At 46.7% G+C, this 18,390-nt stretch overlaps 1 protein-coding gene across 9 annotated transcripts in view; it reads left to right on the top strand.

Moving 5' to 3' along the window:
- The first annotated feature begins 5,594 nt into the window (after positions 1-5,594).
- The window catches only part of CSK (C-terminal Src kinase), a 73,236-nt gene continuing 60,440 nt past the window's right edge, over positions 5,595-18,390 (top strand). For 3 of the 9 annotated variants that reach the window (XM_083399065.1, XM_083399063.1, XM_083399062.1), the window contains exon 1: positions 7,428-7,523. In XM_083399065.1, coding sequence (XP_083255191.1) covers positions 7,443-7,523 — 81 coding nt within the window. In that variant the 5' untranslated portion in view covers positions 7,428-7,442. Of the gene's footprint in view, positions 7,524-7,955; positions 7,975-18,390 lie in introns of those variants that run through there. The other 6 variants (XM_083399059.1, XM_083399058.1, XM_083399060.1 and 3 more) reach the window with 6 other exon arrangements.

Genomic DNA, 18,390 nt, shown 5'->3' with positions numbered 1-18,390 from the left:
TTTGACCTGTGCCTCCATGGACAGCTGTGAGTCCAAAATGACTCCCAGGCTGCGCACCTGGTCCTTCAGGGGCACAGTTACCCCATTCAGGACCAGGGAATCCTCCACACCTGCCTGCCTCCTGTCCCCCAAAAACAGTACTTCTGTCTTGTCAGGATTCAACCTCAATCTTTTAGCCGTCATCCAGATGAGAGTATAAGGTCCATAAGGTGAAAGATGGGTCAGAAAAGCCTGAAATGCCAAAAACAACAAAAGGGAAACCCCCTCAGAAACCCCCAGATTCCAACCAGTGCAGAATGCTGAGAAGCAAAATGTCCAAGAAAGCAGAACACACTGAGAAACAAGCCAAATCCCACAAATGGTGAGGAATGCTCAGAACAACCATTTAGTCACAGAAAATATAAAAGGTGGTCTGAAAAACGCAAATAGCCAGAAGAAGTGACGAATGACCAAACACCCACAGAAATGTGCAAAATCCAACATATATTGAAGAATGGTCAAAATAACCATAGAAACCCATAAAAAGTTAAATATGCAAAATACCAGAAAAAGTGCAGAATAGTCAAAAGCACAGAGAAACAAGTAAAATGGCAACAACTTGTAAAGAATAATAATCACAACAGATTCTCAGAAAGGCTGAAAGATGGGCTGAAAGACCGAACATGCCGGGAAAAGTGAATAATGGTCTGATGGACCAAAACCCCAAAGAAAGGGGGAATACATTCAGAAACAAACACAATCCCACCAATAATGAAGAGTCTTAGAAGAAATGAAGGTGATCAGAAAGACTCAAAATGCCCTTCAAATAAACAAATGTTTGTGGTTTTCTGTTCTTCTCAGGGCTATTATTTTTCATGCACCCAATTCTTCTGAGCACTCTTTAGTATTGGTGGGATTTTCCTATTTCTAAGTGTGTTTCTCTTATCAGGGACTTTTGGGTTTTTCTGACTATCCTTGCTTTTTCTGGCATTTTGGGTTTTTCAGACCATTTCCACCTTTTCTAGGACTTTATGGTTTTCCCAAGCTTTCTTGATTTTTGTGGGATTCAGCATGTTTCTCAGTGTGTTCTGCTTTTCCTTGTACCTTATACGTCTTCTGAGCATTCTTCAGTACTGATGAAATTGTGCTTGTTTCTGAAAATGTGCCCCCCCCCAGCACCTTTTTGGTTTATCTGACCATTCTTTACCTTTTGTGGCATTTTGGGTTTTTCTAACCATATTCCACTATCAGATGCGGCCTGCTGAGCAATATTGGACCTTGTCACCTAGCTCGCAGGATGGAGCATGGCACAGCCATCAGATGCGGCCTGCCATGAAGCGAGGGACCCCATTGCCTAGTTTGCAGGGCGGTGCACACTGTCACCCAGCATGCAGGGCATGGTGAGCTACGCACAGCAAACGGCAAACACAGCCTGAAGCGCAATATTGGACCTGTCTCTGAGCAACACAGGGCGGGGTGCACCATGCCTGCTCAACATGGCCTTCTCTGTGTTGAACAAAGCCATCATCTGGCATGCAGGGCGGAGTGCACTGCAAATCTGCAGATGTGACCTGCCGCATGATATTGGACCCTGTCACCCTGCATGCAGGCCAGGGCATGTTACACCGACTGTTGGGAGTTGTAGTTCATAATAATAATAATAATAATAATTTTTTATTTATACCCCGCCCTCCCCAGCCAAGGCTGGGCTCAGAGCGGCTTACAAGCAATAATAAAAACAAGATGAATGATTACAACTTAAAAACAAAAGTAAAGTACAACATTAAAATAATGGAACATTAAAATATTAAAACGTAGCCTCATTGCAGGAGGAGAAGGAAAAGAAAAAAGAAAGAGAGGGAGGGAATCAAATTGGCTCCAAGCCAAAGGCCAGGCGGAACAACTCTGTCTTACAGGCCCTGCGGAAAGAAATCAGATCCTGCAGGGCCCTGGTCTCATGAGGCAGAGCGTTCCACAAGGCCGGAGCCAGAGTTGAAAAGGCCCTGGCTCTGGTTGAAGCCAATCTAACTTCCTTAGGGCCTGGGACCACTAGGGTGTTGCTATTTATAGACCTTGAGGCTCTCCGTGGGGCATACCAGCATCAACTGCAGCACTGAATTTAGGGTGGTACAAAATTCAGCTCTGAAATCACCTACTTTTGCAAAAAGTTTAGAGAAACTCATACAAATCCTAACCCCATCTACATTTTAACAATGTTTATTCCTCCATGGATCCTCAGGGGCGCTTAGCGCCATCAGAGCTGCGGCTGTTTCTACATCCTGTTTTGCATGTTGGTTTATGCACTATAATCAACCTACAGAAAGAAAAGGCATTCATCCACCAGGCAATCCATACTTACCTGCTTAGCCAAAATTCCCTGCAAACCAGGCAAGCAGGCAGATAATATATCCTATTCCCAATCTGCATAAGAGCACATGGCCCTCACAATGCTGAACTACAGGTCCCATCATCCCTGCCTATTGGGCTATGCTAGCTGGGGGTGATGGGAGTTGGAGTACAACAGTCTCTGGCAGGGCCATAGGGTCTCTATTCAATTGTGTTGGAGGTATGTGCACCATCTGCAGATAGTTCATTACATTAACTGGCTTAGAATAGTAGAGTTGTAGAGCTACACAGGACCCAAAATGCAACCCAGTCCAGTCCAGGAATTGCAGCACTTGCCTTGACATATACTTAGGCCTGACACCAAATTAAATATATCCAAGGCTGCAATCCTATACAACGCTTACCCAAGTCACTTAAAGGAGCTTACTTATCAGGACACAGCAGTAGATGGCATGGTGGAGTGTCACTGCTCATGTGTGGTCCATGCAAGCTTATGCCATAATAAATGTTAGGCTTTAACGTGTTAATTGACTCTCTTGTTGTATGTATGTAGATATAGATAGATAGAGTCACTGGATTGATTAATCAGGGTACACTAGGTAAAGGTAAAGGGACCCCTGACCATTAGGTCCAGTCGTGACCGACTCTGGGGTTGCGGCGCTCATCTCGCTTTATTGGCCGAGGGAGCCGGCGGACAGCTTCCGGGTCATGTGGCCAGCATGACTAAGCCGCTTCTGGCAAACCAGAGCAGCACATGGAAACGCTGTTTACCTTCCCGCCGGAGCGGTACCTATTTATCTACTTGCACTTTGACATGCTTTTGAACTGCTAGGTTGGCAGGAGCAGGGACCGAGCAATGGGAGCTCACCCCGTCACGGGGATTTGAACTGCCAATCTTCTGATCAGCAAGTCCTAGGCTCTGTGGTTTAACCAACATGCACCACCAGCGTCCCTCAAGGGTACACTATTTTAGTCAATTGAAAGTTCATTGTTTCTGTTTTTTATAGCAATGAATTTTAACTGATTCATTAATCTAATGTTGCAGCTTGACTTCTGCTCTGCATCTCTGTATTACACCTGGGTAATGGCAATGGTAAAACCTTCAATGGTAAATCAGAGATGGGAAGGACTCTTCTTCTTCAGCGATCACTCGTAGCTGAGTAAGATTGTCATCCATAAACACAGTTTTAACAATGAGTCCGTAAGTGACTGTGGAGGCCAATTCTGGACCCACACATTCTTCCACAGTGGGGATATTGGTTTCCAGGCGGGAGTTGAACATGGTGTGGATTTGCCAAGCGTGCCTTCCTCTTAGCACATTTCTCCCTTGCATCCTGAGTTCGAGTGTCTTCAAAGCCCATGAAACCTTTGGTAAAGGCTGTTCTCCAACTGGAGCACTTGCAGACAAGTGTTTCCCAGTTGTCAGTGTTTATACTACAATTTTTTAGATTTGCCTTGAGACAGTATTTAAACCTCTTTTGTTGACCCCCAGCATTACACTTTCCATTTTTAAGTTCGGAATAGAGTAGTTGCTTTGGAAGACAATCATCAGGCATCCGCACAACATGACCAGTCCAACGAAGCTGATGTTGAAGAATCATTGCTTCAACACTGGTGATTTTTTTGAATTTGATATCCCGCTTTATCACTACCCTAAGGAGTCCCAACGCGGCTAACATTCTCCTTTCCCTTCCTCCCCCACAACAAACACTCTGTGAGGTGAGTGGGGCTGAGAGACTTCAGAGAAGTGTGACTGGCCCAAGGTCACCCAGCAGCTGCATGTGGAGGAGCGGAGACGCGAACCCGGTTCCCCAGATTGCAAGACTACCGCTCTTAACCACTACACCACGCTGGTGATCTTTGCTTCTTCCAGTACACTGATATTAATTCACCTGTCTTCCAAAGTGATGTGTAAATTTTTTCGGAGACACTGTTGGTGGAATATTTCGAGGAGTTGGAGATGGCGTTTATAAGTGGTCCATGTTTCCCAAGCATTCCAACTCTATGATTCTATGATTCTATATAGTAAGGTTGGTAGTACAATAGCTTTGTAAACAAGCATTTTGGTTTCCCTGCAAATGTCCCAGTCCTCAAACACACTGCACTTCAATTGGGAGAAAGCCGCACTTGTTGGTAATAACAAGATTGTGTGCTGCACATATCATCAAAAGGACTCTAACCCAGGTGGGACTGTAACTCTCATCAGCCCCAGCCAGCATAACCAATGATCAGAATCATAGAATCATAGAGTTGGAAGAGACCACAAGGGCCATTGAGTCCAACCCCCTGCCAAGCAGGAAACACCATCAGAGCACTCCTGACATATGGTTGTCAAGCCTCTGCTTAAAGACCTCCAAAGAAGGAGACTCCAGCACACTCCTTGGCAGCAAATTCCACTGTCAAACAGCTCTTACTGTCAGGAAGTTCTTCCTAATGTTTAGGTGGAATCTTCTTTCTTGTAGTTTGGATCCATTGCTCCGTGTCCGCTTCTCTGGAGCAGCAGAAAACAACCTTTCTCCCTCCTCAGGGGTCAGGGGAGCTCATCCAGCAACACCTGAAGGGCCAAATGTTCCCCATCCATGTGCCACCAACTGAGAGCCAGTGTGGTGCAGTGATTAGGATGTTGGACTAGGACCTGGGAGAGACCAGGGTTCCAATCGCCACTCAGCCAGGATGCTTGCTGGCTCAGTCACTTCTTTCAGCTTAACCTACTTTGCAGAGTTGCTGGGAGGGTAAAATGGGAGAGCTCCTAGGAGGAAAGATGGGATACAAGAACATGTTTGTTTAGACAACCCTATGAAGACACATTGAATGTGCGTATATGTATGTGTGTGTTTACTTTATTGCTAATTTTATCTTTTGAATGTTTTCAACAGGTTTTTTCACTGGTAATTTTATTGTTCTCTTTGTAAACTGCTTTGAGTTTTGTTTTTGTTTTTTTTCCAATCAAGCACTGTATACATTTTATGAAATAAATAAAAATAATAAGCAAAACATAATGAAATAAATAGAAGCTCCTTGGCTTGTTGATCACCCATTTCTTCCAAGTCACTTACAAAGAGGTGTCTCGTGAGTCAGCCACACTCAGAGCGCACCCAATGAAATGAATGGTCATGACCAATGCATGTCCGCTCATTTCGGCGGGTCTACTCTGAGCGCAACGGAGTCGGATGCAACACAGAATATTCTATTCCCAGTAGCAACCCCGCACTTGGGCACAGCCCGCCGCAAAGCTTGTTCCCCGAGCCTGGCTACACCGCCTTAGCGGCTCAATGGGAGAGAGCCCGAGCGCGCCGGCCCGGCAGCTCCGCTTCTCCTGAATCGGCCAGCAGGTGACGCGCTCCCTCCGCCGCCGGCTGGGAGGGACCTGCTGCCGAGAGGGCTGGGCGGGCGATGGTGGGAAGGAAGGAGCTGGGGCGGCGCAGGCGCCGTAGGACCGCTCGGGGCTTCCTCCCTCTCTCTGTGTGTGCAGCCAGGCCCTGCGAGGCTCCCGGCGGCGGCGGCGGCGGAGCTGGGGCGCGGAACGAGAGCAAGCGGTGGTGGGACGCGAAGGACGAGCGCCTTCCTGGCCGGGGGTCTCGGGCGCCGCTCCTTCCCTCGCAGCCGCCGCGCCGCTTCCGAGGCTGCAGCGACGCGCCTGGAACTCCGGCGGCGCCAACGTTCCAAAGGGAGCCGGCGGCGTTCGAAATCGGAACGTTCGCGGCGGCGGCGGCGCTACATTGTTTCCCCGCCCCCGCCTCGGGTCCCGCCGCTGCTGCTGCCCCAGCGCCCCTCCCGCCCTCCGCCTTCCTCCCGCTGCATCTCTGGATCTCCACCTCCGCTGCTGTACGACCCCTCCGGCCCTCGGAGCTGCCTTCTCCGCCGGCCCTGTGGCCCCGAGTCCCCGGGGGCTCTCCCGCTGCATGGACTAACCCCACAGCGGCTCGCCGAGACCAGCCGGGCCGCCGAGGCAAGACGGAGCCTGGAGAGAGGTGAGCAGCGCGGCTTCCTCGCCGCCCCACGGTGCGTTGTGGGGATCTAAAGGTTCGTGCCCCCGGTTCCTCGCAGGCCGCCTGGAGAGGGGCGACTTGTCCATCCTTCCCCACGCCTTTTTTCTGGCGCTTTGTAGGCGGGTGGGAACTCGGGGGATATTCCACTCAAGTGACTAGTCCCTGGGGAAGAGGCGGGGGGGGGGCGGAGTGCATCACACCCACCAAAGCGCTCTTTCCCACGTAAGGCTTCCGAAAAGAAGCCGAAGGGAAGTGGCTGGCAGGCCGGCCGGCCGGCCGATCAGCCTCCCCCAGCCGCCCCAGGGTGCGAGGAGGCGGCGGCGGCGGCGGGGCGTGCTCCTGTCTCGCGTCGCTGCCTCGGGGAGAGTCGCTCTGCCTTCGACTTGGACGAGGCCTGCCACTTCCCTCCGGCCCCGTTGCTGCTTCCCTTTCTCTGGGTGCAAGACCCGTCGGGGTCTCGCGGGTGGGCGAGATCCGTCGGGCTGCTGAGGGGCAGAGGTGTCTTTGGATCTGCATCCTCCCTGTGTGTGCCGTGAATGTTGATGTCCGGCTTCGTGATGACCTGATGCGGCGGAGGGATATTTTCAGATCATACCTTAGAAAGTGGCCTGGTCTTCCCGGAGGGACCTCAGCGGTGTGGAAGGCGAGAATCAATGCCATGGGGAAAGGCCGTCTTTTGGGTGGTTTCGCCCTCCCCTCTTTCCTAGAATAAATGAAATTTCCCTTCAGTGGTTCTTGGTAACTGAACATTTCCTGGAGCCCAAGACGATACACAGAAACAATGGGGGCCCGTAAGCAGCAGCAGCAAAACATAATGAAACAAATACTGTAGATGCTTCCTGGATGCTGTAGATGCTGATCACCCTGTCGCTTATTGTCTGACCCCTTGGTTACCCCTCCCTTTTCTGCCCACATCTGGCAGACCCTTCCCTCCGTGCCCCATGGAGTTGCTTGTGCAGAGCTCCCTCTTAACTTCCCCCCGGGGGTTCTCAATGAACTTTTCTTCCGAGGTGTGTGTGTGGCAGCAGAAATGCCTCTTGTGGGGTTCTTTTGGCGCCTCACAGAGCCGGAGCCTGCACGGGTGGTGTGAAGAAGGGCTGGCGGCTTGGAGATCCACGTTGCCTTTGTATGGCTGCCGTCCATCCCCACGGACAGTGGTGCTACAGTCCTCCCCAGCTGGGCCTTTGCAGACGCACATTGTCACCATCAGTGAGTCATATTGTGTGTGGAGTGGCTTGTCCGGCCAGCGGGGAGGGATCTGTGCTGCCGCCCTCACAACAGCCATTGTCACACCAGGAGGCCTGGGGGCAGGCGGGGGCACAATGCAGCAAAGCTCACCCCCCCCCCCTTTGCCAATAGGCAGTTGATGGGATAAGGGGTTTAAAAGGCTCAGGGACAGGTGGGTGGGAGCTTATTGTTACCGCAGCTAATTTAAAGGTCTGGCAACAGCTGATTAAAGCTGCCCCTGTGAGGGCTCAGTGGTGCTGGGCGCTCAGGATTAGTGGCGTGCTGCTGAGGGCAGAGAGCGGCTTCTTCATGCATGTTTGCATACATACATGTTTTCCAGGCAGGAGTTGTTTTTGACTGGAGATTGAGAAGGGTGCATAGAAATTAAAGGAAGGGCAAAGATCTGGTCCCCGCTAGCTCTGCATTGCTGGAGGTAGCAGGCCAGGTTAGATTCTTCCTGTTTTTCAGATGCCCTGAGCATCAGGAAGTACGACTTACTTACTCCGTTGCACTTTAAATAATGCACAGCCCTTTATGACTACCGCCTGCAAGTTGTTCTCTGCTATTCCTGTTCAAAATGGGGGTGTAGAATTTCCATAAATCCTGATGCCCCCCCTGGGAAAAGCCTGTTTCTTGCCACCCTGGAGGGGGAAGGGAGCAATAGAGATTTTAGGAAGAATTGAAATATGTGTAAGACTTTCCCAATCAAGCCTTAGCTTATTTTACCTGTTTAACTACATACAATTCATCATTTGTGGTTTTAGTTTATGAAAGTGTACTCTGTGGTGTGTGTATGACATTTTCAGAGCACAAAAGTAAGTTTACTCAGAAAGAAGGCTCGTTCTGTTCAGTGGCACTTTCTTCCATGTAAATGCATGTTGGATTGTGGGCTGAAAAGTTTGTTTCTTTGCTATTTTTCTATATTGACCTTCCTCCTACAGAATCTCGGGGCAGTGTCCAAGAAACCGTAACACACATATAAAATCAAGTGGGGCTCAAAACAATTCAACCATTAAACAATACAGCAGTGGATTAAAATCCAAAGTCAGCCCTTAGTCAGCGCTTTAAATACCTGCATGGAGAGATCCATGTGTGTGTTTTGTTTCCAGAATAATCATAGAAGTGCAGAGTAGGGAGGGACCTCAAGGAGAACAGAGTCCAACCCCCTGCAAAGCAGGAACAAAGGTTTTCTTGCACAAAGTTGAATCCTACTGTTAGGTTTTTATTTTTACTTACCGTATTTTTCGCTCTATAAGACGCACCGGACCACAAGACGCACCTAGTTTTTGGAGGAGGAAAACAAGAAAAAAAAATATTCTAAATCTCAGAAGCCAGAACAGCAAGAGGGATCGCTGCGCAGTGAAAGCAGCGATCCCTCTTGCTGTTCTGGCTTCTGGGATAGCTGCGCAGCCTGCATTCGCTCCATAAGACGCACACACATTTCCCCTTACTTTTTAGGAGGGAAAAAGTGAGTCTTATAGAGCAAAAAATACGGTAATTTCTCTACCAAACCCTGCATTGTTCTCTCACCCTCTCAGTTTAGCCTGGCAGCTCCCCTGTGAGGTTGGCTGGGCATGATTGACTCAGGGTCATCCATACTCAGGTTTATAGTTGGACCTCCCAAATCATAGCTCAGCGCCATAACCATTAGCCCTTGCTGGTTGAAATCTCTGTGCGCTTGGGGAGCTCCTGGAATAATTGTGGGCCAATTACATTTTCTCAGCTTAGCCCTACCCTACAGGGTTGTTGTGAGTGTGTATGTGAGAAGGAAGAATTATGGGGCTCTTGGAGGGTGAATGCATAAAGGCAAGAAAAGTGAAAGTGCAGCTGATTTGCCTGTCTTTGTCTGCACGTGGCCTCATAGTTCTTAGGCTGCGGCAGAAGGCAGCTAACTTTTGAGAGAGCAAAGTCAAGAACACTCCGTGGCTCAGATCTGTTGGGTTTTGCCTTGCGAGTCTCTGCCGTGTGTGCCGTATTTTCGTTTTCAAGTCTGTTTGCCAAAGGCTTGTCTTGCCTCATTCAAATGGAGATAGAGAGGGAGTGACTGAGATATTGGATATCTGTTTCAGATTAATCCAGTCTCTGCCAAGCTGGTGCCCTCCATGGCTGTGCTGGCTGATGGGAATTGTAGTCCACAACACTAGGTTGGCAAAGGCTGGATTAAGTAATTTAAAGAGGAAAGTTTCTCCACCCCTCCCAACACTAGAACTCTCGAACATCCTGTGAAGTTGAATGTTGAAAGATTCAGGACAGAGAGAAGAAAGTACAGTGGTACCTCGGGTTAAGTACTTAATTCGTTCCGGAGGTCTGTACTTAACCTGAAACTGTGCTTAACCTGAAGCACCACTTTAGCTAATGGGGCCTCTCTGCTGCTGCCGCTCCGCCGGAGCATGATTTCTGTTCTCATCCGGAAGCAAAGTTCTTAACCTGAAGCACTTTTTCTGGGTTAGTGGAGGCTGTAACCTGAAGCATATGTAACCCGAGGTACCACTGTACTTCTTCATGTAGTACCTACGGTACCACGTACATACAGGACTGCCTCTCCTGGTATGCCCCGCGGAGGACCTTAAGGTCCACAAATAACAACACTTTGGAGGTCCCAGGTCTCAAGGTGGTTAGATTGGTTTCAACTAGGGCCAGGGCCTTTTCAGCACTGGCCCCGACGTGGTGGAACGCTCTGTCACAAGAGACCAGGGCTCTGCAGGACTTGGCATCTTTCCGCAGGGCCTGCAAGACGGAGCTGTTCCACCTGGCCTTTGGTTTGGTCTCGGTCTGACCCTTATGTTTCCCTCCCCTTATGGTCTTGATTTATCAGCTACTTTAAAATGAGGCTGCATTTTAAATTGCATTTTAACCTGTATTTTAAATTGGTCCCCCCCCCTTTCCCCTCTATTACGTTTTTACTGTGATTTTGTTGGTGTTAGCTGCCCTGAGCCTGGGGAGGGCGGGATATAAATAAAATTTATTATTATTATTATGCATAATTAAACTGTGGAACTCACTCCTGCAGGAGGCAGTGATAGCTACCAACCTAGATGGCTTTAAAAGAGAAATAAATTCATGGAGGAAGAGAAGGCTATCAATGGCTTCTAGCCTCAACGGCTTATTTTCTGCCTCCATGGTCAAGAGGGAACAAAGCTTCAAAGCTTTCGCATAACCGTTCCTGGAAGCCAAGGAAGAGAGAGGTTTGCTCTTGTGGTTGAATCCTGCTTTTGAGTTTCTCATTAGGGAATCTGGTTGGCCCCTGTGAGAAGAGGATGCTGGACTAGATGGGCCATTGGCCTGATCCTGCAAACTCTTCTTATGTTCTTAATAGCTTCTGGGCTGGAACCACCTTAACCTGCAACCATAATCCGATGTGGATTCACACAAAGCCACATAAGATCAGGAGTGTTTTTCAAGACACCTGTGTGCACTTCTGGGTTACCGAAGTACTAGCTGTACTTTTCAGTGGCAGGATCGTGGCCACAAAATTATGTAGGCATGATCGTTTTGACATTTTGCAAGACGTTAGTCACCACACTGTGTTTGAGGAGCCTTCTTTTGCAGGTCCCTGAATCTGAGTAAAAATGTGATGCTCAACAGATTAAGAGGAAGTCACTTGAAAATTATTCAGGGGAAACCATCTTGAGTGATCTAGTATTATTTGGATTGTAACTTTTACAAGGAACAAATTGTTAATTTATTGAATTTGTTAGTCGCTTGTTACACAAAACACCTCAAAAGAATTTGGAACCTTTTAAAATATTCTATATGATATGTAAGATATTTTATATTATAGCACATATCTGCAAAACATGTGCCGTTCATTAAAAATACCTAAAGCAACTCCCAATAACAGCAGCAGCAAGCACTGGAAATCCTTGCTCTGACGAGGTGTTTGTTGGATGCTGCCCCTTGTAATTAAAATGGGGGGGGGGGAATGTGGCCCTCCAGATGTTATTGGACTCCAACTGCCGTCATCCCTGATCATTGACCAGGCTGGCTGGGACTGATGGGAGTTGGAGACAGATTCCCTGGCTCTGATTTAAAAGAAATAAGGTTCATTGTGCAGTTTGTGCCCAGCTTTGAATGCAATAAACAGTATCTGAGAACAGGACAACGTGGCATTTCATCCCACCTAGATTTGACAGTCCCCTCCTAGGAGAAGAACTGGCTGGCTCAGTTGTCGCTTGCACCTTGCATTCATTTTAGCAGGCATTTGAGTTCTGGTTGACAGCTCTATAGGATCATATATAGCATGCCAAGTCACGCCATCTAGCTCAGTACTGTCTTACAGACTGTACTGTGTTTCAGACAGGGGTCTCTCCTGGCCCCACGGGAGAATCAGAGGGTATTCAAAGCAGATGCACCACTGAGCCTCCACCCTTTCCATATCTATTGATCTATAGATTGTTGATCTGCTGATCTTTTTTTGGTAACAAAAACCCCTGCTTCCTGTTTCTCATGTGGTCTAATATGAATACTATTTTCATAATTTTAAACCGTTTGCATTTAGTTGTGTTGGCTGTGTTAGCAGCTCTTAATATATAAAAATTAAATATTTTGAAATATAGTAAGTAAATATATGCATAAAAATAAACAACTAAACATCAAAATCCTAAAATATCTAAAGAAAAATAGGGATTGCTAAATCAACCAAATGATTTCTAAATTTCCCCCCAACATTATCCTAAAACAATTATTTCAGTATTATGGCAAACAGCTAGACATCTGCCCACTGTTGAAGGCAGAGTGCTGGTCCAGATGGGTTGCTGTTCTGATAGTGTGAGGAAATTTGTTAGGTTTGTTCTGCCAGGTGGTGTCGTTACATTATTTTGGGTGCCTCTACCCTCCCCCCACTGCCAGCATGCATACCCATGAAATTACCACGTAATTTTATTGTGCGTAAGTTTATTAAAATTCCTGGTTTTATTTTTATTTTGGCTAATATTTTTGCATCAACTTTTTTAAAAAAAATGCTTGTTCATCTTGGTTTATTTTAATTGACATTTTAGATTGTCAAGCTGCTTAGAGGTGTTCTGTTGAGTCTGTACTGTAGTATATGCGCTGTCTGTTAAGATGTTAAACTTGAATGAGGATAGAGATTATCTGTCTGTCTGTCTGTCTGTCTGTCTGTCTGTCTATCATCTATCTATCACTGGCCTGTATCAGTCCTTACATTGCACACCCCAACTGAACCAGGTTGTGTGCAGTCTATTTCCTCAATTAGCCATCTTTACTTTGTGTGCAGTACTTCCTTGTCCAGCAATGAGATCATAGGGCACTTTGCTGTGGCCTGAGATGTTCTCTCTCTCTGGAAAACAGGGAAACCTGCAACCCTCCAGGTGCTGCTGGATTCCTGAATCCCATCAGCTCCTTCTCGTTTGCACAACTGTCAAGGATGTTGGGAGTTGTAGTCCAGCAACATTTGGAGGTTCCCCATTCCTGATGGAAGCTGAGCCTCCTGGTAAGGTCCAGTCGTGACCGACTCTGGGGTTGCGGCACTCATCTCGCTTTACTGGCCGAGGGAGCCGGCATACAGCTTCCAGGTCATGTGGCCAGCATGACTAAGCTGCTTCTGGTGAACCAGAGCAGCACACGGAAACGCTGTTTCCTTCCCGCTGGAGTGATACCTATTTATCTACTTGCTCGTGCTTTCAAACTGCTAGGTTGGCAGGAGCAGGAACTGAGCAACAGGAGCTCACCCCGTCGTGGGGATTCGAACCACCGACCTTCTGATCGGCAACCCCTAGGCTCTGTGGTTTAGACCACAGCGCCACCCGCGTCCTTCCTGGTAGTGCTCCCTAAATGATGTTCATGTGACTGTTTTGTGATGTTGTGACCCTTGCCTAGCTAAGAGTTCATTGGTGCTTGCCCACCTCCCGTTAGGGATAGCTGCCCCCATGTTATTCCTGAGATGAAGCCAGTGTCCATATGATTTGCTGGTGCTGTGAGTGAGTGCTGCAATTACTCTCCATGTAATCAAGGCTCGATAAAGCACATTGCTAGTAGCAAATGCAAGCCAGGCTGTCTGCAACTAAGCAACCACAGAGCAATTTCTGTTAAAACAGCACTTTGGTGCTTCACACTTGTGGTGTTTGTTTTGTGCTGTTGGTGGGAAGCCTTTTTGTTTGTGCCCTGCTGAGTTAGTGGAAGAGACGGGGCTTTGTTCCTCTGTTTGGATTGCTAGCCGCCAAATTAATAGAGGCCATTGCACCCTGTTCTCTACTGGGAGCAGGCTAATTGTTCTGGCTGGCGGGGGTGGCCGAATCCTGGCTTAGAAGCCTACGTGACAAGGCTTAAATGCGCCAACGACCATAATTTCCATGGCAATTATTTCCCATTTTATTCCTTCTTCCAGCTCATTTTGACAGTGGCACGCAGAGGGTCCCAAATTCAATCCCCAGTAGTATCTCCAGGTAGGACTAAGGAGAGAACCTGCTCTGAGTTCCTGAGGAGCAACTGGCAGTCTGTGTAGACAAGACTGAGCTAGGTGGACCAATGGCCTATCCATAACTGGTTGAGTCTGCAGTAGTGGTGTCCTCCATGATCTCTACTTCTCATGCTTGCTTTGTCAAGATGATGGAGTTGTGATGAGTCCCAAGATAAGATGGGGATGTTTAGCCTAGAGAAAAGAAGACTGAGAGGAGTTCTATTAGCCACTTTCAAATATCTGGAGGTCTTTAAGCAGAGGCTTGACAACCATATGTCAGGAGTGCTCTGATGGTGTTTCCTGCTTGGCAGGGGGTTGGACTCGATGGCCCTTGTGGTCTCTTCCAACTCTATGATTCTATTCTATTCTATTCTAAATTGTCAGGCTTGCCCTAAAGGGAGAAAGGGAGGCCCTGGAGGAGGCAGATGGACTCACTTGCCTGCTAAGAAGAGGGCCAGGGTTTTTGAGCTTCTCAAGGCTGAATGAATGAATGAAAAGATCCCATGGGCCAAAAGTGGCCAGAGGGCTGTAATTTCCCTGCTTCACTGTGATGCTCAGGACCACTTTTTGTTTTTTTATAAAAAAAATTATTAGTTTTTCAACGTATCATTTTCAACAATAATTAAACATACATTTACATCTTATACAATTTTTTGACTTCCATCAATCACATCTGAAAATTTTCCAATCTATTCTTATTTTCACTATTACATTTAAATCTCATAACTAATATCTTTCTCTTCTTTGCAATATTTCATATATTTCTCCTAACAAAACTTCTTGTAGTCCTACTAGCGTAATTTGTTGATTACAGTTGCTCTTCAAATAATTTGTATATTTCTTCCAATCTTCTGTAAATCTCTGGTCCCGCAGGTTTTGAATCCTGCCTGTAATTTTATCCAATTCTGCGTAGTCCATTAATTTTGTCTGCCATTCTTCTTTCAGTGGTATTTCTTCTTGCTTCCATTTCTGAGCCAACAATACTTTTGCTGCTGTTGTTGCATGTAGAAACAATAGGACCACTTTTTGGAGGTACTTTAAATCAGGGCTGTCACATGGTCAGATAAACCTTAGGCAATTGATCAGTTAAAAGATTCATAAATGTACATAAGATGAAAACAACACTACTGAAAAGTGAAAGCACCCCATATACCAGGGGCATGGGGCCATCTAGGTGCTGTTGGGCTACAGTTCCCATCACCCCTGACCGTTTCACTGGCTGGGACTGATGTGTTACCGGAAAAATCCAAGGGCTCCCTTGGACAAAAAGTAAAGACACCAACCAGAGCAAGACCTTATAAAAACTTTTGAAATTCCCATCCTCTAGGTCAAGCCCACCCCCAGAAACATCATGCATACATTACAGAAAGGAGGGGTTGAGGGAGGAGTTGTGGTGGTAACCTGAGTGCCCTGTCACCTGGCTGGTTCCCTTCTCCCCCTCCTCATGAGTCATTTTCAGAAGACAAAAGGTAGTCGCAGTTTCCTGCCCCCTGAGGGAAATCTGATCATGCTGAATCCACTCCCATATGTAAGTTCTTTGTGATCTTGATTGTCTTCTATCTGGGATCATCAGGGTTGGCATGGCAACTGGGCAGGGCTCCTGTGGATGTGCTGGGATGGTGAAGGGATTATGGCGCCCTGTATCAAACCTTCCCCATTTTGTAGTCTTTCCTTCATGGAGTAAAATAAAAGTGGAACAATGCAAATCCGATGTATGGTTGATTTTCTATGAATTTATAACAGAAGTGTAGCGTATGTGGTGTGTGAGTGTGAGTGTGAGTGTATGTGAAGTTTGTACAAACTGAATGATGGGGGGGGGGTTCCTGCTACAGATGAAAGTTGTAGTCCCACAACACTTTGAGGATGGCAGGTTCCCCATGCCTGCTGTAAATGAATAGCAAACTCTTCTCTAAGCAGGGGTCCTTATGTGGCCCAATTGGCACCAATTCGGAGAAGTTACCTCCAGGCCTGGGGGCACCTCAGGGTTTGCAAAAGTACCAATGGGAGAGAAAGAGAGAAACTCCTAAGTTTGGGGGTAAAACCACCCAATGAGACTTGAGCATGCTCAGCAGCTGCAGAATACTGACCAACTGGTGATGGGAGAAATAACAAAAAAACTGGGGAGGAATAGAATGAAATGGAGCATTCTGAAAGACAGCATGGCTGGCTGGCTGGAGTTTTGAACTAGAGAACACCACGATGCAACATTGTGTCGCTGTTTCCGCTTGTGCTTTATTAGTTTTTAGATGATGCAGACATATGCTGCGGTGGGACACCATCTTGAAAGAGGCATTGCCAAACCAGTAACAATTATTTCAAAGAAGAAAGAAAGAGCATTGCCATGCATAAGTGTGTGTGTGTGTGTGTGTGTGTGAGAGAGAGAGAGAGAGAGAGAGAGAGAGAGAATATATTCTGGTATGGTGCCCATCACCCGCAGTTACTTTAAAGTCATGCAATATTTTTTTAAATCTGCAGTTTAATCAGGACACTTTAAAAAAAGTTGTTTGCAGCCTTCTAGCTGATCGGTGTTGCTGATTAGCCAATGAATCATTGCAGCCCTAAATGAAGCTGGGTTTATCACTGAGACAAAAGCAGCAGGGAGTCGGAGAATTTACAGCAGCAGCAGCAGCAGGGGGCATTTAACAAGGGTGTACCCAAAAGTAAACTGTTTAGTAAAGTGATGGCTTTGTAGCACCTACACAGATTTGGGCATCAAGTGCTGCATCTATTGGAAAGAGTGCGAAGGCACGCAGGGTGGTTCTGCAGAATCTGTTCAGGATCATTCTGTTCACGCCTGGATTTGCCTGTTAAATATCTATCCTGCAAGCCTCCACAAGCGCTTCCAGGTTTTAAAAGGAAGAGTCGATGAGAGACAGAGTGCTGTCTGAGAGGCAGGAGAGTTTTTGCCACTCGGAAATGGCCAAACTGGGCTAGGCAGGCAAGTTGCTTCATTTAACTATGATTCCTGCGTTGCAAGTGTTGGACTATGACCCTTTCAGTTCCTCACAGCTGTACAATTCTATGATTCTGTGTTCCGAACAAGATAAACAGCAGAAAATGCATGGCTAATAAAGTTAAAAACAAAACAAAAAGGGAGCATAAATACACTTTCAGCGTGACCTAAAGCAACTTCCTGATACTTTGGACTCCCAGCTTCCAACATGCTTGGCCATTGATCATGCTGTCTGGAGCCGATGGAAGTTGGGGGTCCAACATTTGTTTTTGTTTCATAAAATTTTTACTAAACTTTCAACAAAAAAATAAAACAACAACAAACATAGAAAATTATACACAACAACGATATCAAAACCATAAAATGGGATTCTCTGAATCCCATGACTCTCCCCCCCCCCCCGTTCTTTAAATTCCCTTTTCAACTGCATGTCATTTCTACTCCAAATTATTCCCCCCCCATAAATTTCCCATATTAATTCTAAATATACAAGTGTTCTTAAAATCCTGCCAGTGTATTAACCTGTTTACAATACTTTTGCAAATACATAATAAATATTTCCCATTCTTTTAAAAATTTCTTATCATCTTGATTTCTGAACTTTCCAGTTAGTTTCACCATTTCAGCATAGACCATTAACTTGGTTTGCCAATCTTCTTTGGTCAAGACTGCTTCCTCTTTCCATCTTTGGGCTAACAGCATCTGGGTGGCCGTCGTAGCATACATAAACAATTTTTTCTGAATCTCTGCTCCTACAATACCTAATAAAAAGGCTTCTGGTTTTTTAACAAAGGTTACTTTAAGCATTTTTTACTTTTTAAGCATTATGGGGGTCCAACATCTGAAGGGCTCCTGACTGTGAAAGACTGGCCTAAAGGGTATGGAAAAGCCTGGGTGAATGAGCAGCTCTTTGCCTGGCATCAGAAAGAGAACCACGTGGGAACAAGGAGAGTCTTCTGGAGGACAGTGAAAGGCCCTGGCCTCAGAAGATGGGGGCGCCTTGCATGGCTGTTCCAGTTACCAGGATGTGCTGTGATAGGGAAAATGTTGCTCCCTGTGTGTGTGTTCTGTTGGTTTATTTATAAGAGTATTTCTAAACCACCAGCTCATTAAGCTGAAGTCTCATGGTGGTGTATGTTGTTGTTGTTTAGTTGTTTAGTCATGTCCGACTCTTCGTAACCCCCTGGACCAGAGCACGCCAGGCACTCCTGTCTTCCACTGCCTCCCACAGTTTCATCAAATTCATGTTGGTAGTTACGAGAACATTGTCCAACCATCTCGTCCTCTCTTGTCCCCTTCTCCTTGTGCCCTCCATCTTTCCCAACATCAGGGGCTTTTCTAGGGAGTCTTCTCTTCTCATGAGGTGGCCAAAGTATTGGAGCCTCAGCTTCAGGATCTGTCCTTCCAGTGAGCACTCAGGGCTGATTTCCTTAAGAATGGAGAGCTTTGATCTTCTTGCAGTCCATGGGACTCTCAAGAGT

The sequence above is a fragment of the Podarcis tiliguerta genome (assembly GCF_965153285.1).
Source record: "Podarcis tiliguerta genome assembly, chromosome: 9".
In the NCBI taxonomy this organism is placed as follows: domain Eukaryota; kingdom Metazoa; phylum Chordata; class Lepidosauria; order Squamata; family Lacertidae; genus Podarcis; species Podarcis tiliguerta.
The sequence above is the reverse complement of the archived record's forward strand: the minus strand, read 5'-3'. Positions and strand labels throughout refer to the sequence as shown.